The 23,968-nt window shown below is 35.3% G+C and overlaps 1 protein-coding gene across 2 annotated transcripts in view; it reads left to right on the plus strand.

The window, feature by feature from the left end:
* Positions 1 to 23,415, plus strand: part of RNF141 (ring finger protein 141) — a 29,364-nt gene extending 5,949 nt beyond the window's left edge. Inside the window, exons 2-6 of one of the 2 annotated variants that reach the window (XM_015114744.3) lie at positions 1,203 to 1,396; positions 4,613 to 4,721; positions 9,962 to 10,143; positions 16,225 to 16,332; positions 20,285 to 23,415. In XM_015114744.3, the coding sequence (XP_014970230.1) occupies positions 1,254 to 1,396; positions 4,613 to 4,721; positions 9,962 to 10,143; positions 16,225 to 16,332; positions 20,285 to 20,435 (693 nt within the window). In that variant the 5' untranslated portion in view covers positions 1,203 to 1,253 and the 3' untranslated portion in view covers positions 20,436 to 23,415. 2 annotated transcript variants of the gene reach the window in all.
* Positions 23,416 to 23,968: the final 553 nt, after the last annotated feature.

A 23,968-nucleotide genomic window follows, 5' to 3' on the forward strand; every position in this document is an offset into this window, starting at 1 on the left:
TTTACTATTACCAGGTAGGCTCAGATTCAAAATTGTAATTGTTGTTTTTTCTTTTTTAATTACAATTGTCCTTTTCCTATTTTAGGTAACTAAAGGAATAAACTTCAAATATAGTACATTAAATTTTAATACCTAAAGAAAATTTTACATATTTTTGGGTTAATAACTTCATAAAGTTATATATTTTATATTTTACATTTATAACTATTTTTTGATTAATGATAAAGCAATCTTCCTACAAAAACTTTTTCCGTAAGAGTATTACTGTTTCACCTGCTTTATGTGATGTGAGTATTAATTTGGATGAAATAAAATGATAGTCTTTGATGGATAAATAAAATAGAATTTCTTGGGGGGGCATCTGATTTTGGGGGCATTTAAAAAATTGATAATTAGATATATATTTGGGGGGTACCTAAAAGACTTAATGAACAAAAGAGCTATCTTTTTCCAAGCAGAAAATGTGAGGTGGTTAAAATATCTAACATTTTAATTTTCTTAGGTTTTTCAAGCCACAAGTCTGTTTATATATTTTTAAAAATTAAAACTAAGGTACATGTCTATAAATAAAGTAATTCAACAGCAGAATTATTTAGCTGATGTAAGTATATTGTAAGTCAGTATGTCATAGTGGATAAGAATGTAAGTACTAGAATCTGAAAACCAAATTCAAAGTTCACTTTCACCACTTACAGCTGTGTAACTTTAGATAGTCACCTAGCTCAGTTTCCCTGTCTATGGGAAATAGGTAGGGGTATAATATTGTCTGTCTCTTAGGATTGTCGTAAGAAGTAATTGACACAATATATGGAAAACAGTTTGGAGCCTGACATGTGATAAGCAGTCAGGAAATGTTCTTAGGAAAATTATAGAAGATAGACAAACTTCCTCTTAAATACAATTACTTGAATATGTGTGTGGTGTGTGTGTGCACGTGCACACGTGCTTTAGTGGTTTTTGACGTGATAAAATTATAAGAATTAGAGGTTCATCACCCTCCCAATAATATATAAGTGAATCCTGTTTTCTCATTTGGCTATGTGAATCTGAAAACAGAGTCATTTAAATTCTACCTTAGACTCATGTAGGTCTACTCAACTCTCACTTAAAGGTATTCCTAGTTTTTCTTTATTTTTTTGAAAAATGAGTATGTTGCCATTTTTGTATTATATGTAAAAGTAACTTTTCTGTATATTTGACAGAAACTATGTGAAGCAACACTCTTTCTGGATTTTGAAAGACATCATTTCATCATGGGACAGCAAATTTCGGATCAGACACAGTTGGTTATTAACAAGTTACCAGAAAAAGTAGCAAAACATGTTACATTGGTTCGAGAAAGTGGCTCCTTAACTTATGAAGAATTTCTTGGGAGAGTAGCTGAGCTTAATGATGTGTAAGGCTTGCTCTTTTTGTTTTTCACTTTGTTGTATGTATGCCCCATATGTCATGGCTGTGTAAGATATAACCAGAGGTATTGATTGGTAAGACTTAATGTTTTCAGTTAGCATTAACAAATATTATTGAGTATTTATTATAAGTTGACTTTCTATGTAGCTTTTTAAAAGTATATAATGGGGACAGAAGAGTTGGAAAGAACTTAAAATGGAACCTGGAACACAGCACAGGCATATTGAAGCAATTCTAGGATACAGTAGTACAACCCAGCATCTCAATTTTATACCAATAGACACTTGTTTGAAAGCCCTAAAGGGGTGCATAACAATGGAATATGAGAATTAGCCACTTGGGAGAAAGACTCCTAGGATAGTCAAAGGTAACACAGAAGGTTTCTGTACATGAAGCAATTCATTCGTGTGTGTGTGTGTATGTACACACATACATATATACTGTTTTTTTAATGAGTCATTATTTTGTCAGAGGAATACATATGTAGTAATAGCTTATTTTCATCACTGAGAAATAATATATTTCATTTATTAATATTTTCTAATTAGCTAACATCTTTAAATTTCTACTTAACACTGACTAAATTTCTAAAATGAAATATAAAATTCTCTGCCTTCTTAAAGAGCACACCTAATACAACTTAGTCTTTTACTTGTTAATTTATTTATCAATTTTGGTATTGATCTATGTAGGAGCTATAAAAATATATAGGGCTCTTTGTCTCTGAATGCCCCCAGACCACTGTGCTTTTAAAATATGACTTTTTTGCTGTTTGTTTTCTCCCTTGGTGACAATTGGTCAGATGTCATGTCTTTCTTTTAAATCTGCCTCTGGCAACATCCACATCTACCTTTATTTATATATCTCTTCTAACCCCTGGGAGTATAATTAGAACCTATGGAGTCACCTCTTAAATGAGATCTTAAAGGTTCTCTGTTTAGTCTCTTCAACTTAGCTAACATTCACTGAGCACATAGTATATGCAGGCACTCTACTAAGGATTGGACCTTTGAGGGCTAAGTCGATTACCCAGGTATTAATGGCATGTCCACCTCTCTGAATCTCAGTTTTCCTGTTATCCCACATTACCTCTTCTTAAACCCTAAAAAGGCTGAATGAAATTGACTAGCAGTTCAGGACCCCTTAATATATAAACTTACAATACTGTAGTCACTAATAATAGTTTAAGGTAAGATATATGAACCCACTCCCTAGGCATTATAACCATGGTGTTAGGTGATAAGAGACATACCTGGCAATCTGGAACACATTAGATAAGCTTGATATACTGTCTTTATGTGAAGACCTACTGTCTTTATTGGGAAGAATAAAGACTGTCTTAAAAGTTATCTTAGAAGATGGTTTCTTTTAAGAAGACTGGATTTCATTCATTAAAACAAAACTAAACAAAACAAAAACCTGTATATAGATGTAGGGTGTGTGTGTGTGTGTGTGTGTGTGTGTGTGTGTGTGTGTGTGTGTGTAAAACGAACTAAACTATTCCCAGTGCTTGTCTCTTGGTTGGGAGATGGTGGGAAAAGAGGGCAGAGAGGGAGATTTTACATTTTACTGTGTGTATTTATGTATTATTTTTTATGATAAAAATATAGTTGGTCTTAAAAACTCTAGCATTTTACTTATTTTTTAAAATTATCCAAAGGGTAGTGTGCGAAGCATTACTTCTGGGACCATATTCTTAAAGAATTTTAAAAATAGGATTCTGAATTTAGTAATATAAGAGTGGAATGCTTTTTTATGTTTATGTTTTCAACTCTTATGAGCAGTAATCAATGACATTTACCATTCCTTTAGAGTCTTGAAATTTATATTCATAAACCCAGTCTATTATATAAAATTTTGCCCTTTTGCCTAAAGATACAGGTATTAGATAAAATGTACCCTATAAAACCATCCACAAACTAAGCTTACCGTGTGATACAGATGTCTTCCTTTTAATTATTTAGCACAGGACATTTCTGACTGGATTTGATTCTTAAAACCAATTCCCATGAGTCAGAGTTGGCATTTCAGACATGCAATGATCTCCGAGAACTGTAGAATTAAACCTATACAGGACGAAGCTTGGCAGCTAGAAAACAGAGCTGGAAACTGGCACAGCTGAATTATTTTCACCGAAGACTTTGTTTCCTAAGCCTAGTTGCTTAACTTTCAGTGGCCTCATTTTATTTAGCTGTTAGTTGAGTGTGATATCCCCAGTGGTGCTCAGAGAGAGTTGTTAGTAATGATAAAAGGAAACTGCAATACTTAAGCATGTCTTTGAACTAATTTAAATTAATGTTGATAGCATGATATTGAATTATCTTCTCAAAGTGATATATTTTTATGTTAAAATCCTGTAGCTCTCTAAATTAGGGGAGGATGGTAGAGGTACATAAAAAGTGTCTCAAGTCATTTGTTTTACTTGATCCAGCCCCAAATTATCTGAACAAAAATTTTCAAGAGGTTTGTTAATATCATTGTTTAAACAAGGACTGATCCAAGAGCAAGATATTTTTCATGCTTTATATACATCCAAGGCAACAGTCAAAAAATTTTGATAAATGACACTAGCTAACCTTTTTTTTTCTTTTGAGACGGAGTCTCTGTCACCTAGGCTGGAGTGCAATGGCGTGTTCTTGGCTCACTACAACCTCCACCTCCTGGGTTCAAGCAATTCTCCTGCCTCAGCCTCCTGAGTAGCTGGGGTTACAGGTGTGCACCAAGCTACTTTTTGTATTTTTAGTAGAGATGGGGTTTCACCGTGTTGGTCAGGCTGGACTCGAACTCCTGACCTCGTGATCCGTCTGCCTTGGCCTCCCAAAGTGCTGGGATTATAGACTTGAGCCACTGCCCTCACCAACTTTTTATTTAATTCCCTGATTTCTCAGACTTGTTTTTCCTAAATGTCTTTGTTAGAAATTTAAAGACCATTGAGATATAGATGTGACAAAGAGAGATTTATAAATATCATCTCACCAAGCTGTTGACTTTAAAAACCTTAGAAATTAAGTTGCATGTTTATATTCAAAATATTCTCTATCCCTGTTTTAAGAATCCAGTTATTATAATTATTATTATTTGTCTTTTTGTGTTTCTTTGTATTTCCTTCTCTGAAAGTGTTTCTTGAATCTAGTTTCATGGCTGTATTATTTTATTAATATATGATTTTTCATAAAATTAACATGTTCTTGTGTCTTTTCAGAACTGCTAAAGTGGCTTCTGGCCAGGAAAAACATCTTCTCTTTGAGGTACAACCTGGGTCTGATTCCTCTGCTTTTTGGAAAGTGGTTGTACGGGTGGTCTGTACCAAGGTGAGACTGATGGAGACTTCTGCCTCTGAGCTTAAGCTATTTTGGTGGCTAGAACCATATTTAATAGTGTAAGATAATATAATGCATATAAATTTTAATAACTCGGTGGTTTTGTAAAACATAGTTTTGATACTGTTATTGCCTTCTAGCTAGCTGTTTGAATCTTAGAGTTGTCTAATTGCTATACAGCAGGGGTTTTTATAATCAAATTCTTTTTTGCCTCAATATCTGTAACCATTACATCATACTAATCTATTTCTGTTTTTGGATTTTTAGCTGGCTGTGGAGTGCTAAGGTGACATCCTATTTAGCTCTAGGATGATACCTTAAAAATTAATGTTATCTCAAGATCTTTTCTTTTGAGAATACATTCATTCATTAAAAAGAAAAAAGATAAAGGGCTTTTTTGTTTTTTAGTAATTTTTAATTATGGGATAGATTTTTTGCCAACTGTCATTGAGTATTAGAAAGCCTCAACCACCACTGAGTGGATTCAGATAGAAAGTTCTTAACCTTTTTGGGGCCACAAACTTTTGATTAAATGAAGGCATGAATTTTATTAGGCCACCTCCTGTCCCCATCCTGGCTCTAAAACAAAGAACAAAATCATCCATATGCATATAAACCATAAATTGGGCATTCATGAGTGCTCTGAAGTTCATTCCTGACCAACCCATAAAGACTCCTTGGGTTAGGAGATTTTTCCTTTGAGTCACGGACCCTGGAGGTTACCCAAATAATATGCGTTATTTCCTCAGTAGATTGTCAGTTTTACCCATACTATGTTTCGCTTCCAGTTTATTCAAATAAACATTTGAGCAGGTGTGAGAGGCACTAGGAATCTATGATAAATAAGACAGATTTCATGCTCTCAAGCAGACTGATCTCTCTCTTCTGATCAAGATTACCACAGATTTTGTATGAATCTCTATACTTCCAGACTCTTCTCCAAATTCTGATTTATGCTCCTGTGAGATTAACCTTTCTAAAGCACAACTTTCACCGGATTTCACCTTGCTTAAAATTCCTCAGTAATTCCTTCTTGCCCACCAAATAGTCCCAACTCCTACGATATGACTCTAAACTATCTTTTCTGCATTAGTCACAATTACCTTCTTTTGCTCTGCATTCTTATCAGGCTTAACTAACTTAAGACTGGATCATTGTTACTTTTCTTTTCCAGTTGATTGCTTCTGCTTATTGTGTTTTCTCAACTAGGATGTCCATTCCTTCCATTAGGAAGTCACGGAAAATTCCTGTTAAACCAGTTTAAACAAAAACAATACTTATTTTCTCACTTATCGAGAAATCCTAGCTCCATAGACTAACTGCAGGATTGGTTAAATTAAAGACCCAGCAGATGTTGCTTCTGAACTCACTGGTCAGTATTGGGTCATATCCCTTTCATACACCTACACTGACAGAGGGAATATAATTAGCCTGATTGGTTTAGATTAGACTAACCAGGATTGACTCCTGAGTCATTTCAGGGAATGGTGGACACGAAAACAAAATCAGGTTCTGCTGGCAAGGAAAAGAAGGAACAGTATTTGGATAATCAGCCAACAGTTTCTGCCACACCTTTTATTTCTGCATATCTAAACCTGATGTCTCTTTAAAGGCCCACCTCAAATACCGTCTTATCCATTGTCTTCCTGAATAGGAGTTCTCTTGTCTCTTCCAGATTCCAACAGCACATTATTTATACTTTATAATTCTACAATACGAAAAAAGTTTTTTAGGTTCTTAGCTCCCCTTTAGAGAGTAAGCTCCTGAGGGCAGGAACTATGTCTAGATTCATTATTGTATCTCTTATATCTGTAATGCAGTGCTTTGCACATAGTAGGAACTCAGTATATATTAAGTGAACAAAATCTGTTGAAATAATACTCTCTTTTTAAATGACTGGGATAGGTTGAAGCTTGTTTATTGATGCAGTATATTATCTAAATTACACTTACTGTGTGTTTGTATTTCATAAAGTACTCAGCTCACATTGAAGAGGCCAATATAAATTGTAGAAAGCTAAGGGAATACGAATATGTCAAGCTTTTCATCCCTTAGTTTTTTGTTGCTCTTCTTTGACAAACACAGACTTAAGGTTTAATTTTATTAGTAGTCAAATTCCTTTTCACCTCAATATCTTTAACATCTGTATGTGATTAGTTTAAACATCTTCCTTAAAATAAGATTCTAAGTAGAGAAACAAAAGTACTAAAGGCAGAGGCAATTAGATAATTTTTTTGTGTGATTTTTCTTGATTTTAGAGCTACTCTAAAGAAATTTTTTTATTTGCATTCCTTAGGTTCTTTCTGAAAGAATCTGAGAGGTCAGTGTTTATATTAGAAAGAGGTCAAGTCTACCATGAAAAACTGATAGGAGACTGAGAGTTTCACATTTCTTAATGTTAAACAACTTTAAAAAAAATTGTACTTTAACCCTGTGTATTTACATTCAGTCTTTATCTTGACTCTCTGCCATCTGCTATGATGATCCTTAAATAATATTTAATCCACTATAAAAAATGATCTAATATGTTTAAGTGGAATATTTTATGGAAATAATATTAGAAAAATAAGAGATTAATTAAAAATTAGGTACTAAGGTGACTGTTAAGAACTGCATGAATTATATTATTTCATCCTTCTTTTTTCTTAGACCAACTTCTTAGAGTCATTCTGGGCTTTTCTTTGTCTCTCATACCTCACAATCAATCCGTAAGTGAATCCTGTCACATCAAAATGTATTCAGAATCTGGCTAGTTCTCACCATCTATGCTACTACCACCCTATTCCTAGTGACCATCCTCTCTCATCAGGATTATTCCAGTAGCCTCCTAACTGATCTCCCTGCTTCTGTCTGTTCTCAGCACAACAAGCGGTCTATTCCAAGCACAACAACCAGCCTATTCCACATCACAATTTGAAATGTAAATTAGATCATATTACTCCTTGGCTCAAAACCCCCTAGTGACTTCTCATGCACTTAGAATCAAAGCTACAGTTATTACTGAGATCAGCAGAGTCCTATATATTCTGCTCCCACCTCACCCTCTATCTACCACTCCTTCCTCTGTCCCTCTGTCACTCTGTTCCAAACATTCTGGGCTTCTTGTGAGACTCTTTGTGCTCCTTGCCAGGTACACGTCTATTAAACAGCCTTTGCATTTCCTGTTGTCTCAGCCTGGAATGATCTTCCCCCTAGACATCTATATGACTCATTTCTGCACCTTTCAGTTTTTAAATGTCAGCTTCTCTGTAAGGCCTTCCCTATAACCCCTCAGCATTCCTTCTCCCCTGTTTCGTCTTCTCCATTACACTTATTTTCATCTAACCTAATCTGTATCTGTATTTTATTTGCCTGTCTCTCCTACCTATCATGTAATTTGCTTGAGGGCAGGGATTTTGTTTTATACACACTGTGGCTAGTGCCTAGAGTAGTGCACATAATACCAATAACATCCACATAATGGTACTCAATAAATACTTGTTTCAGGAATCCTATGATGAGAATAGTTACAGTGTGATACACTTTGCTATTTCTGTATTAACCTTATATGGATTATTCCATAATTTCTTCTGTACTCTGCAGTTCCAAAGGACTACCCCAATTTCCTCAGCTCTGTAGATCTATTTTGTAAGCCTCTTAAATTCCTGTTACTTTTTAATTCTGTTTTTTCTGTAACTCATGTACAGTCTCGTATTTCAAAGAACTGTTTATATTTGCATCTCCAGATAGATTTTACCTTCCCAAAATTTAATCAACTTTCTGATTATTAAAGATGGTTCTAAAATTTCTTAATATGGTATATGATGACTCATTCTTTTTTTTTTTGAGACCCAGTCTTGCTCTGTCACCCAGGCTGTAGTGCAGTGGCGCAATCTCGACTCACTGCAACCTCCACCTCCTGGTTCAAGTGATTCTCCTGCCTCAGCCTCCCAAGTAGCTGGGACTGCAGGCATGTGCCATCATGCCCAGCTAATTTTTTGTACTTTTAGTAGAGATGGGGTTTCACCGTGTTAGCCAGGATGGTCTCGATCACCTGACCCCGTGATCTGCCCACCTTGGCCTCCCAAAGTGCTGGGATTACAAGCGTGAGCCACCACGCCCGGCCCCATGACTCATTCTTGTGTCTCAGTATTTTTTTCACTGCCTTTTCAAATAGTAAGCAATTAATAAATGTGTTACAACTATTATTTTCATTCAAAATATTGATATGTATAATAATATTTTTCAATATGTAATATACCTCACTTTCTGATATCCCTAGTTCCATCAATGCATTCCAGAATCTAACTTAAGTCACAATTTTATGGCCCTGTATCTTTGTCTGTCTCCTATATTCTTCATTTCTTTCTAAATATTTTCTGATTTTGCTTGTTCCACTTACTCTTATATGCACTTAATAGATTTCATGGCTTACTTCTTCTTCCCCAGTCTTCCATCCTATGTCTTGTGCTGAAAGGAAGTCTTTCACATCTCTAGTCTTTCTCTGATTACAAGTTCTTCATCCAAGAACATTATACCTTCACCTTACTGGCCTCGGTCATTTCATTATGCCTCACTCCATGGCTCCCCAAAGCTTATGAAAGCAGTCCCTCTACTTGCCCCAAATATCTTCTACATTCGATTGTAAACTGGATGGGGGAGAGGTGCAACCTGTAAAGGTACAACCTTTGGGCCACTGGTTTCACTTCGTATTAAATGAGTTTTTTGATAAAGCTCAAAATGGCCTGGGAAAAGTCCATCCACCTTTTGTTAGGATTTATTTTAAAGTAATTTTCTTGCTTTAGTTTAGAAGTTTTGCTACAAAATAGAACTTAAAGATATTTAAGAAAGTACTTGTTTGAGTTGTAGAATCTCATGCGGTTGTTGGATTCAAATGAATCCTTTGGTTAAGAAATTCTTTAAGAAATTAAAGTGAAAGAATTGTTAATACTGATCTCTAAAATTTATTTCTTAACTCTGAGAAAGTCACTTTACCCATCAATAGGATAATGCCTAATTAATCTTAAAGGGTTATTTTGAGTATTAGATAAATTTGTATAAGAACTTTGAACCCCACAAATGTAGGGGACATGGTATTATTTATTCAGACTCTTGCTTTCTTATGTAATTTGCAAATCCTGAAAACTCCTATTTCCTAGGATGTTTGACTAAATATTTGTTCCTGCTTTTTGGGAAAAATTGGTCAGAGAAATTATCAACTTTTCTTTTTTTCATGTGCTTTGTATTTTTAGATTAACAAAAGCAGTGGCATTGTGGAGGCATCACGGATCATGAATTTATACCAGTTTATTCAACTTTATAAAGATATCACAAGTCAAGCAGCAGGAGTGTTGGCACAGAGCTCCACTTCTGAAGAACCCGATGAAAACTCATCCTCTGTAACATCTTGTCAGGCTAGTCTTTGGATGGGAAGGTATATAATGCATAAGTACTGTATTTCACCTATTTTCTAATATGAAAACAACTAAAATCTTATTAATATTTTTGCTGGTGTTCATTGTAGCATCTTAAATCTTTTTTTTTTTCTCAGTTGGTATTGTATCTGAGATCAGTTTTGGGGTTATTTTGTGCTTCGGATGTTGTTACAGTGCTAAATTAAAGTGGCTCGGTGGGGCCACTTTAATGTTACTGTTTCTGTCACACTGGTCTCTAGGAATCCACTCTATATGCATGCATTTGTTGACAAAGGAGATAGTTAACACCTTCCTTATAATAGGTATTTAGGTTCTTAAACAGTCAAAGCTTTTTAGGGAATTAGGTCCAAGAATTTGGCAAAATTATCCAAGTTTTTCTTAAAAATGTCTAATTGAAGCATTAAAATTTTAAATATTGGCTTCAGGACTTGGCAGTCCATTCAGGAACGAACTGAATGCATATACTGAGTTACCAGAAGGAAATGAAGTCAGCCAGAGTTTTCTCTGATGATGCTTGTTTACCCAGGCCTAATACATTATTGTTCTATCTAAACTTTCTTTTCCTTCTCTGTTATGCTTTTGGCACATGAAAGCTCCTACCTCTTGACATTTGACAATCATGATCATAATTTAAATTTGTAAATGTCTCATTGGAAAAAGATTTACGTGGGTCCAAACATGTTGACCTCCTGTCTTACTGTCATACTGGGTAGATAGCAGAAATCTATGTTCACCGTGTCCTTTACCTTAAAGTTAAGAATGTATGTAACAGTGATTTCTTTTCTTTTTTTTTTTTTTTTTTTGGTTGAGACAGAGTCTTGCTCTGTCACCCAGGCTGGAGTAGTGCAGTGGTGCGATCTTGGCTCACTGCCAACTCCACCTCCCGGGTTCACGCCATTCTCCTGCCTCAGCCTCCCCAGTAGCTGGGACTACAGGCGCCTGCCACCATGCCCAGCTGATTTTTTGTATTTTTAGTAGAGACGGGGTTTCACCGTGTTAACCAGGATGATTTCAGTCTCCCAACCTCATGATCCTGCCCTCCTGGGCCTCGCAAAGTGCTGAGATTACAGGCATGAGCCACCACGCCCAGCCAGTGATTTCTTTTTTTTTTTTACTGCTCTATTTACAGTTGCAATTTCTGGTTCATTCTTAACCAACTGGGTTTCAAGTACTATGTTACAGTTAAACTGTATTTTCCATTTTTTATTTCCTGATTAATAGAATTACTTGGTTTTCTAGGTTTGGTCTATACAAGTGTTACTGATATGCCAAGTGACTTTTAGAACATGGTAGGCAGTGTTTAGGCTTGTCTTTCCTGTATTCTGTAATCTTTCAAAGATGGATCTGATTTTTCTGCTTTTCCTCTCCCTCTTCAGAATGGTGGTGGTGGTTTTGTTTAATTGTTTTAAAAGCTGAGGATGGTGTTTGCCAGTGTATTCAAGCTATATGGTAGCACATGAAAAGGAAGTATTGTTTTTTCTTGTTGCAATCTTCTTAATGAAGAAGGTAAAGGTGTTATCCATTTTCATGTGCCCTCAAAACTGGAAATTCAGTTCCTGGTTAGTTTGTTAGGAGTGCTTCTTGTTTTTGTGTGTTTTTCAGTTTATAATAATACCCTTATACACTAGTTCATAGAAGGAGACTTGCTAAATTGAAGGAGGTCTTAAGGGATATTTATGTAGTTGAACTTTACATCTGATGCAGAATTCCATTGATGGTTTTCATTTATTGATTACTTACAGGGTGTAGAATTGTGATGAGTGTTGTACAAGTATAAACTCATTAAATTCTCACAACCCCATATGGGAGTACAATTATCAGCCCATTTCAGCCGAAGAATTTGAGATTTAGCTAAGTAAGTGTCATGATTAGAAATTGTCCTAGCCAAGACTCACATTCAGACCTGTCTGGCAATACAGCTGTGCTAACCTCTGCATTATTATTACTTTATGGTGCATAAAGATCTTGCTCACAGAGCTTCTCAAACTTTAATACTCAGTGGTTTTGAGGAGGAGCCTGAGAGTCTGTTAAGCTCCCAGGTGGGGCCAATGCTGCTGATCCTCAGATAACACTTTGAATAGCAAGACTCTGCTTACCCACATTTTGCCAAGTCCGACTTGCAAGTACAAGTAACACTTGCAGTTATGTGAGACTCACTGCCTCAAAAAACCAAGCCTTTTCATACTCAGATGGCTGTAATCACTATGAAGTTTTTCCTATTGCTTCATTTTCCTCAGAGTATCCAAAATCTTTCTTAAGGCAGCACAGCACAGACTCTCGCAGCAAATTGCCTGTGTTTAAATCCTGGCTCTACTGTGTGATTATTTTGACAAATCAAACTGTGTCTTCAGTTTCCTCATCTTCTAACAGAGGTTGATAACTCTAGTGTATGCTTTATAGGATTTCTGAGAGAATTAAAAGACATGAGATGCTTAGAACAGTGCTTGGCACATAATAATTTGTCTATAAGAGTTAACTGTCATTATTATTGTTACTATATTATATTTATTGTTTTCAATGGCTGTGCCCTCTGGAATTCTTCCAAACAAATCTGTTCTCTCTTCCAGCCTTTCAAATATTTGAAAACAGTCATCAGATTCTCACTGAGCCTTCTGTTCTCAAGGATAAACACCCCCAGTTCCTTTGGCCTTTGTTTATGTGGGTCTCGTCTACATACTGGAGACTTTCCCAGATGATCTTTTCTCTGTCAGTATGTGTGCCTTTCAGAGTATGAGGCATAGAACCAAATACTCCAATCTACAAGTGATCTAACAGGAACAAACAGCACAAGACTCTCCTTCCTTCTGGTCACTGTGCTGCTAAGAAGGTAGCAAAAAATTAAGAGAACTTTGTACTGGTTCCACTGGCTATTTCTGTGTCTCCCATTCTTTTATCTCTCTTCACAATGCTCTTCTTGGTAGTCTGCTGCTTCTCACTTTTAAACTCCAGCCTTCAGAATATTCTGTCACTCTGTATGGATTCAGTTATATCTCTGCTACTGAGAAACTCAGGTACATTAGACCCATATCCATCTAGGTTTCTATTCAGTTTTCCCATTCCAATTCAGTGGCTTCCCTCTTTTCCCTGTTACTAAAGCATAACACTTAATCTATTACCACATAAAAGATTTGTCTTTTATAATGCTTCTTAGACGTAATTATCTCTCAGATGAATTACTGAAATAAGGTCCTAACCAGTTTTCCTCTCTCTAGACTGTCCCTCATACTGCACTCCCAATTAATCTTCCTAAAGTACTATATCAGTGGGAGTTCACTTCCCCTTGATTATACCTGATTGTAGGTTGCTTGTCAGAACACATTCAAACTTAATATTTTGACATTTAAGCATGAGATTATCTCCACTTTCATCAATTTTTTCCCTCAGTTTTCCATACCGAAGCATCATGCCAGCTTCCTGGTTGCATATACACAGACATAAACACACATGATTTTGCTTTTTACCTCTACAACTTTGTTTATGCATCTAGAATGTCCTCTATTAAAATCCTATTATTTTTCTTTCTAATCTTTTCAACAAGTTTGAGATATATTCATCTCTTCCTTCTTTACTTAGCACTTACTATATTAAATATACATTTGACATTTTTTTATGTTCAAATCAAAATTTTAAGTACTATCTCAGTATCTTATATACAGTGCTAAAAACACAGCAGGGAATGGAAAACATAGTAGTGATAGCTCCTATCCTTAAGAAGTTTATAGTCTAGTGGCTGTACTTTGGAACATTCTGTTTTTATATGATTACAAAAGTAATACATGTCTGATGAAGAAAACCTTAAAAATTACAAAAAAGCACAAAGGTTAAAAGAAATTAAAATCACTTCAAGAAGTATTTATTGAGAATCTAAGACAAACATCCTGTATTCAAAGAGTTTACAGTTTATGGAAAGGCCAGCCAATCGATATGCAGTATTTAAATCCTTTCATTGAGGCAAATGTTGATTTTGAGAGATGATGATGTTTTGAGCTGAGTTACCAAGGTTGGAGCTTACTAAACTCACAAGGGCAGTTTCAGGAAAGGAAAATACCATATGCAAAGGCATATGGCTCATTCAGGGGCTCTCTGAATTGTGACCGGGGCAAAAGGTTTGAAATCTTTTTTCTTCCCAAGAAGATAAAAGAGCTCCTGGAGGACAGAAACTGCTTTTTATGCCCTTTATGTCTCTCATAGCACCTGATACTTAAGACCAAACTATTCTTTCACTTATATGCACATTATCAATGTCAGCATTGTAAGGCCCTGATGGCAGGATCTGTATGTTAGGGAGATTTGTGTTACACATAGTGAATAAATTATATAGTCATGCATCACCTAACAATGTTTTGGTTAATGACAGACTGCATATGTGATGGTGGTCCCATAAGATTATAATGGAGCTAAAAAAATTCCTGTTGCCTACGGACGTCATAGCCATCCTAATGTTGTAATGCAATGCATTACTCAAATGTTCGTGGTGATGCTGGTGTAAACAAACCTACTGTGCTGCTCATAGTATAAAAGTATAGCACTTACAATTATGTACAGTAATATTCGATAATTATGTTACTGGTTTATGCATTTATTATACTATACTTTTAAATCATTATTTGAGAGTATACTCCTTCTACTTATTAAAAAAAAGGTAGCTGTAAAACAGCCTCAGGCAGGCCCTTCAGCAGGTATTCCAGAAGAAAGCATTGTTATCAAAAGAGATGACAGCTCCGTGCATGTTACTGCCCCTGAAGACCTTCCAGTGGGACAAGAGGTAGAGGTGGAAGACAGTGATGGTGATGATCCTGACCCTGTTTAGGCCTAGGCTAATGTGTGTGTTTATGTTTTAGTTTTTAAGAAAAAAGTTTAGAAAGTAAAAAAGTAAATAAAACTTAAAAATAGAAAAAAGCTTATAAAATATTTCAATACAACTGTACAATGTGTGTTTTAAGGTAAGTGTTATTACAAAAAGAGTCAAAAGTTAAAAAAGTAAAAAGTTTGTAAAGTTAAAAAATCTATAGTAAGTTAAGATTAATTTATCATTGAAGAAAGAAATATATTTTTATAAATTTAGTGTAGCCTAAATGTACAGTGTTCATAAACTCTGTACACTACTGTGCAAGTGCTATATAGTAATGTCCTAGGCCAAGCTTGTTCAACTCACGGCCCACGGGCTGCATGCAGTCCAGGATTGCTTTAATGTGGCCCAACACAAAATCATAAACCTTCTTAAAACATGAGATTTTTTTTTTGCATTTTTTTTTTTAGCTCATCAGATATTGTTAGTGTTAGTGTATGTTATATGTGGCCCAAGAAAGACAATTCTTCCAATGTGGCCCAGGGAAGCCAAAAGATTGGACACTCCTGTCCTAGGCCTTCACATCCACTACTCACTCACTGACTCACCTAGAGCAACTTCCAGGCCTGCATGCTCCATTTGGTAAGAGCCCTATACAGGTGTACCATTTTTAATCTTGTATACCATATTTACACAGTACCTTCTCTGTGTTCAGATATATTTAGACACACAGGTACCTACCATTGTGTTACAGTTGCCTACAGTGTTCCACACAGTAACATGCTGTATGTTACTGTAGCCTAGGAGCAACAGGCTATGCCATATAGCCTAGGTATGTAGTAGGCTAAAGCATCTAGGTTTGTATAAGTACACTGTGATATTTACACAGCAGTGAAATCACGTAACAATGAGTTTCTCAGACCGTATCCCTGTCTTTCAGTAATGCAATAACTATATCGGTTAAATTTGTTTATATAAGTCCAATATGATTAAAATGGGCTGTTATTTCCAGAAAGATTTGACTGTTTACACTTTTGCCTGTTTTATCACAAAATGTATCTTTTATCTAGTCTTTCTTTATGAAATGTACCCCTCTTAATACTTTTTCCCTAATATATTTGCTATCCCTAAAAGATAATGTTAACTTTAGTCTGATTTTGCACATGAGTCATACTGTGCTTTATACTGTGGGCATATAGATGTTTAATAATGCTTTTTAAAGCAACAAAAACAAAGTATAAAGCATAATGACAGAGAATATAATTGTTTCAGCTCAGTTTTCACATTGCAGGGTGAAGCAGCTGACCGATGAGGAGGAGTGTTGTATCTGCATGGATGGGCGGGCTGACCTCATCCTGCCTTGTGCTCACAGCTTTTGTCAGAAGTGTATTGATAAATGGTAAGTTACCTACTGCATTCATGGGCTAGGCCAAGGTCAGTGGGATAGTGTACACGAATAAACTTTGAAAAGTGCAAAAATACTGTGGTTAAGTATGAGAGAGATTTTATTCTTTAGTGGCATGTCTTCTGGTTAAAACTATTTTTATTTTTATACCTAACATTTATTAAAGGTGGGGGTGTACCTTAGTTTTGACACTTTGGCTGTATGAAAATTTGTGCCTGACTTAAGTCTAAAACATTTCCCTTTTTCCTCCTTTTTTCTCCTCATTTCTACTTTTATTCTGTATATGTGTTTAGAAGGAATAAATTCTTGAATACTGGACCTGAGGGAGCTTTAGAGATCAACTAGTCAAGTTCATTATTTTACAAGATAAGACTTGAGCGTTTAGGAGAATTTATAAAATACATGCAATAAACTACATGTGTTTAATATACAATTTAATATGTTTCAACATGTATACACACCCATAAAAATTATGAATTTTTATAAATGGAATCATATGTGCTTTTTTGTCTGGCTTCTTTCATTCAGTCTAATTGTCTTGGTATTTATCCATGTTGTAGCATGTATCAATAGTTCATGCCTTTTTATTGCTGAGTAATGTCTGTTATGTGGATACCATAGCTTGTTTATCCATTCACCTATTGAGGGAAATTAGATTGTTTTCCATTTTTAGCTATTACAAAATCAAGGTACTAGATACATTCATGGACAAGTCATTTTATGGATGTATTTTGGTTTTTATCTTGGGTGAATACCTAGATGTGGAATGGCTAGATCATATGGTAGGTGTGTGTTTAACTTTTTAAAAAGCTGCGAGCTATTTTCCCAAGCAGTCTTGTGCCATTTTACACCCTCACTAGCAGCATATGAGATTACATTGAATAAATATATCAATTTAGGGAGAGTGAATTTCTTACTAATAGTCTTCCCATCCACATACACCGTATATTTCTCCATTTATTTAGGCCTTAATTTCTCTCACCAATTTCTGTAGTTTTCAATGTTGCATATCTTTGACATCTATCCCCAAATATTTCATATTTTTATGCTATTTTAAACGGTATTTAAAATTTCAATTTATGATTGATACTAGTGTATGGAAATACAATAGATGTTTGTATATCAACCTTGTATCCTGCACCTTTATTAAAATCATGTATCAGTTCTGGTAGTATTTTTGTAGATTCCATAGGCTCTTCTTGAATGTCTGAATATCATTTTTCAAAGACTTTTTTTCTGATTCAGAATTCTAGACTTGAGAGTGTTTTTTCTTTCACTATGTTAATAATGTTGCTTCACACTCATCTTGCTTGCATTGTTTTTAATGAGAACTCTGTCATCCTTTTTTCCTCTGTAGGTAATGTGCCATTTTTTCCCTCTGTTTTTAAGGTTATTTTCTTTTCGTTGGTTTTGAGCACTTTGATTATGATGTGCCTTAGAGTAGTTTTTTCATGTTTCTTGTGCTTGGGGTTTATTGAGCTTCTTGGATTTGTAGATTTATAGTGTCATCAAATTTGGAAATTTTTCAGCCATTTTTTTTCAGATATTTTTCTATCTTCTCTCCCATCTCCTGTGATTCCAATTACCATATATTAGCCCACTTGAAGTAGTCCCACAGCTCACTGATGCTACTTTTTTTCTTTCTTTTTTGAGTCTTTCTCTGGGTTTCATCTTGGATAGTTACTATTGCTATCTCTTTTCATATTCACCAGTCTTTTTTTTCTTTAGTGTCTAACTTGCCATTAATTCTATCCAGTGTATTTTTTTAACCTCAGATAATTTTCATTTCTAGAAGTTTGATTTGAGTTTTTATTATCTTTCATGTCTCTTCTTAGTATCTTTGAGTTTCCTCTAGTTTTTTAACTATATAGAATATAGCTATAATCACTTTCCATTTTGCCTGCTAATTCTAGTATCTGTGTTAGTTCTGGGTGGTTGTGATTGATTTTTCTCTTTATTAAAGGTTATATTTTTCTGCTGCTTTTTTGTGTGTCTGGTAATTCTCAACTGGATGCCAGACTTTGTGAATTTTACCTTTTCGGGTATTGGATATTTTTGTATTCCTATGAATATTCTTGAGCTTATTTCTGGAATATAGTTAAGTGACTTGGAAACAGTTTGATTCTTTTGGATCTTGCTTTTGTGATTTGTTAGGCAGGACCAGAGCAGTATTTAGTTTAGAACTAATTATGTCCCACTAATAGCAAGACCCTTTAGAGAACTGTACTAATGCCCCAAGAGTTATGAGGCTTTCCAATCTGGCTGGTGAAACAGGCAGTTTCCCAGGCCCAGTGAGCTTTAAGGGACTATCCCCTCAAAGCCCTTTGATTGATTGTTTAGCCTCAGGTAGTGTCCTCACATGCACACACTGCTCAGTACTCTGCTGAGTATTCAGCACTCTGCTGAGTATTCTGGCGGGGACACTTGCGTGGACCTCTGGAATTTTCCCTCTGTGCAGCTTTCCATTACCCTGCCCTGTAAACCCTAGCTGTTTGGCCCCCCAAGATTCTCAGCTCTGTGTGTTCAGCTCAGGAAGTTTGTCATGTTCCATCAAGGTTCCCCCTTCTTGATCAGGGGCTAGAAACTCTCGAGGCTGTAAGCTGGGGCAAGTATAGGTCTCACCTTCTTTGACCCCCATGTCCCAGGGATCACTGTCCTTTGTTGTCTGATGGCCAGTGCTTTATTTGAAAGATTATATGAAACCATTGTTTTAGTAATTTTAGGTGGGAAGATAAATCTAGCCTCTGTTGGTTGGAAGCAGAAGTTGACTATTTTTAAATTGTGATGTTTTGTGCACAGAAGAGCACACATATAATTATCTTGTAAAATATCTCTGAGGAACCAGAAATCAACCTAAATAATATATGCCAGCTCTAGCTTTCACATTTATTTTTGGAACAGAGTTCGAAATTTTTGTGTAAAAGCCAAAGAGCAGTTGATATAAATAATTACTTTGGTCCCAGATTTCACTGAGAAATGAATAGAAAAACGTTTTTTCCCTGCATGATATGTGTCTGGCTCAAATATGGTATTTTTTAAATTACCAAAATAATGTTTGACAAGAAAAAAATCCTTTTTGAAAACATAATCTTAAAGTGATCATATATGAGTTCTTTCCCTGTCAGAAAAATTATTGTGCATGTAAAGTTTGTCTTTTATTTTAACTTTGTATGCTCCATTTTTATATGTCTTCCTGTTGCTTATGAGCCATAGGAATTTTTTCAGACCTTTAAGCAAGCAACAGGTACATATAGTGTTGAAAGTCATGTAGATGTTATTTAGAAAAATAATTAATAATATTCTTTCCTCTTGTCATATTCCCCTGCCACTGCCCAGAAGTTATTCCTAGAGTAATGGCTTCCATTTAAATAATCACAAATAAACATTTATACTTCACACTTTGACCAACTCTTCCATTGGTAGGAGGGAATTTCCTCTTAGGACTCAGAAGGAATTTTTATTATAAAGGAAAACTTTACCTGTTTAGGTATGGGAATGTGAATTGCTGCATTGTTGGTAGCAACAAAAGACGGAAAAAAAAAAACCTAAATGTCCTTCTGCGAGAGACTAGTTAAACAAATTATGGCATAGCGATACAGTGTATGTTAAAAAGAATAAACAGCTCTAACAGGTGCTGATACGTAATAGTCTATAAGATATATTGACAAGTGGAGCAGTGATGTCTGTGTACGTGCATGCTTGTGTGTACACATAAAGCTTAATCAAGCTTAGTCTATCTCTAGAGGAATATATAAGAAACTGGTAACTGTGGTTGCCCCTGGGAAAGAGAATTGAAGATTGAGATAGGAGGGAGAGATTTATTTTTCACTGTATACTTCTATGCTATTTCCTTTTTTAAAGCCATGTGCATGTATTAGTTTAAATAAAATCCTGTTTTTAAAAAAGAAGAAAAAGCAAACTGTTCTTGTTTTGACTTCTCTAATAGGAGTGATCGACACAGGAATTGCCCTATTTGTCGCCTACAGATGACTGGAGCAAATGAATCTTGGGTGGTATCAGATGCACCTACTGAAGATGATATGGCTAACTATATTCTTAACATGGCTGATGAGGCAGGCCAGCCCCACAGGCCATGACCTTGGAGTGAAAGTCTTCTGTTGCTATTGTGCGCTACAAATATTTGGTCATGGGGGAAGAATGCAGGGTTATGGCACAGACACAGAAAAAATCCATTTTGCCCACTCTTTTATTTTTGCTATTCTGATCATTTGTGCCCCTTTTAAAAATAAACTTCCCATGTCTTCCATTTGTGGTACTAAAATTTGCTACTGTTTTAGACCATATTTTCCTGTTATTCATCTGTTCAAATTTGTATTATTACAACTAATAGCTCTTGAATTCTTTGCTAAAGGTAACAGCAGCACTTCCAGAGGCTTCTGAAACACTACTGTTTTGCAGGGCAGGAGTATTCTGGAATCTTTTTACTTAGATATAAAATAAACCTCAAATATTAAAAAGTTGTAGCCATCGGAGAGAGGAAATTTTAAGTGACTGAAAATGTAGAATACTTCAAAGTGCATGTTACTACTTAAAACTAGTCTTTCTGCTGGAATCTAAGGAGTATATATGCCCCCTTGTGGTTAATTATTGCTCCTTTAATAATTTTTACTTGAAATGATCCACAATTATTTCATAACTTTAACAGTGTGTTTTGGAACTACTGTGCTTAAAGATTTGTTTGTTTGTTTTTGCCATACTGTATAATTTGAGTGAGGTCTACAAAGTTGGGTGTGACTTTCCTTTGCAAATGGATTTCTCCTGGGAAATTTTCTTGGCTGTTCTGGAAGTGCTTTCCCACAGCTGGGTAACTGTTCTAAATGGCTTTGATAATGCTCACACATCTTGGAGTTTCAAAAGGAAATTCTTCTGCATCACAAATACTAAATTTTATATTTCTAAATTATTATAAGTCATTTAATATTGGTTTATGGTGCTTTTATTTCCTTAACTTGAAAACATCTTTCTGAGATTTCAGAGTCCTCAAATTTCTTAGATTAAGAGACAAGAGGCCAGTGCAGTGGTTCACACCTGTAATCCCAGCACTTTGGGAGGCCAAGGTGGGCGGATCATTTGAGGTTAGGAGTTTGAGACCAACCTGGCCAACATGGCGAAACCCTGTCTCTACTAAAATAACAAAAATTTAGCTCTACTAAAATACAAAAATCGTGGTGGCAGGCGCCTGTAATCTCAGCTACTCGGGACGCTGAGGCAGGAGAATCACTTGAACCCAGGAGGTGGAGGTTGCAGTGAGCTGAGGTCACACCACTGTACTCCAGCCTGGGAGACAGAACAAGACTCCGTCTCAAAAAAAAAAGACATGAAAATAGAGTGAGGCTTTTTTACCATATATACATAAAATACTTATGAAAATTAGAAGATAATTTGGCATTCTTACTGTTTCACAGTACTTCCATTGAAATACTCTTTCCATTAAAATATTCTGATAGAATATAGTAATAATGGAATTGTGATCTTCAGTCGCACCTCAACCATTTTTTTTGCTTATGAACTAAAATTTCTAAAATTAACATTTCAGCATGTAATAAAGCAAGGGCCTGTCTCCTTTAAAATTTAACATTCCATATAATTTTTTGACTTATTCATAAGTTGCAAATATTACTATTTTCCTAAACCAGGGTACACAATTTAAGTTGCCACTTATTGATGACAGAATTTCTGGATAATAGGATTTTAATAGGCAAGCAAATAAAATTAATTTCAAGGAAAAACATCTGGCCAGAGGTAGCTTGATTTTGCCCCCCAAAATACTGAAGACTAATCCATTGACATTCATAATGGGACAGCTAAATACCAAATAGCTAACTACTCCCCGTGGAGGTTTATGCAAGCGGAGTACCAGGGGCTCCATCATATCAACCTGGCAATGCACTTGGTGGTTGTGCGACCTTGAGAAAGTCTCTTACTCTTGTTTGTAGGTTCCTACTTTAGAAACTGAGACTTTATTTGTGGTTTTCACACTATTTCAGCAGCAAAAACTTTTTCAAGGAAAATCTTACAGAACCCTTAAACACACGTGCATACACACATACCCTGCACCCCACTATATAAAAGTCAAATTAATATAAATGTCCTTATTTATTGTATAAACTTTATATACTATAAATGTGATTAAGTCAATGAATAAAAACATATTAATGCATTGGTGATATCCAGCATGTTTGAATTTGGTGAGTAACACATATAGTGGGAGTTGTTTTTTTTAAAAAAAATTTAATTAAATTCAAGTCAAATGTGCAGAATCCTGTATCTCCTCCATAGATTCTTAGTATTCCATGGAACGTATTTTGAAAACCTTGGGATAGATGATCCACTGAAACCTTTTCCAGCTCTAAGATTTTAAATTGTCCTTTTAGATTAGACTTGCTGAGTTTAATTCAGTTTGCATAATTTTAAAATGTTTCTGGAAAGTGAACAAAGTTACCTTACAGAGTTTTGGATCTTTCCAAGGATAGCCAATGATTTTATCCCCCAGAATCCTTCACCTTTCAAGGAATTATTTAACATTGAGCCCAGTGACTCAATAGGGCCCAAACCTTTTTATTTTACAATGTGAGCTCCAAGACACTTACTGATCTACTGTGAATATAAAATGTTATTATAGCCTTAGCAAATAAATGAGCACAGCTCTTTGTTCGCTCTATTAAACTGGGTGATAATTATTTAGATGTGAATGTTAGGTCAGTTCTACTGTAATAACTAATCGTAGAAGTTGTAAATTTGTTTAATGGATGAAATGTACACTTTTTGTATTCTGTACAGCTTTGTCTTTTTTAAATATGAAGTACTTAAATGTACTTACCATGATAGGAAATATAATGTGTGCCTTCTAGGATTTGTGAAGTGGTTTCATGAACTCAAGGAATTTGTTTTCCCTATCCTAACTCAATAACAGGGTTTACTCTGATTATGTATAGAACCTTAGTTTGAGAAAATGAATTTTACTATGTACTGAATTTAGAGGTTGAGAATAATAGTATCTGTGTTATTCTTAGTACCCACTGATAAATTGTGCAATAAATAATCTTTCGCAAGTAATTTTAGCTAATTGAAGAGATTCTTTTCTTACGTAATTTCACATTCTAATATACTAAATGTTTATATTCCGTAGAGAACTATTTTATATTGTGTGCTGGGGGCTTGTAATGTTTGTGTGCTGTTTTAAAATTCATTTCAAAATGGACTTGATTTCCTTATATCTAATATATATCTGGGAGAAAAGGCTGCTTGAAAATATCTTTTGATTTGGTGATTTTTAACATTGGGAAGTTGAGTTTATTAAAAGATAGTCTAAAGAATTTCCATTTTAACTTTTATTGTCTGAAGTCAAGTCCAGGAATAAGAAAACTACTTGGAGATTAGGGAAGTCAACAGGTCACTCACATTTATGCTGGGCCACGCAATGACAATATAATATAAACATAAGCAGCTGACAACAGACTCAATCTTATGTCTTTTCACCTCCCATAGTGGTCCTCAACCTTTTTGGCCCCAGGGACTGCATTCATGGAAGACCATTTTTCCACAGACCAGGGGTGGGGTGGGAATAGTTTCGGGATGAAACTGTTCCACCTCAGATCATCAGGCATTA

The sequence above is a fragment of the Macaca mulatta genome, chromosome 14 (genome assembly GCF_049350105.2).
Source record: "Macaca mulatta isolate MMU2019108-1 chromosome 14, T2T-MMU8v2.0, whole genome shotgun sequence".
NCBI lineage: Eukaryota > Metazoa > Chordata > Mammalia > Primates > Cercopithecidae > Macaca > Macaca mulatta.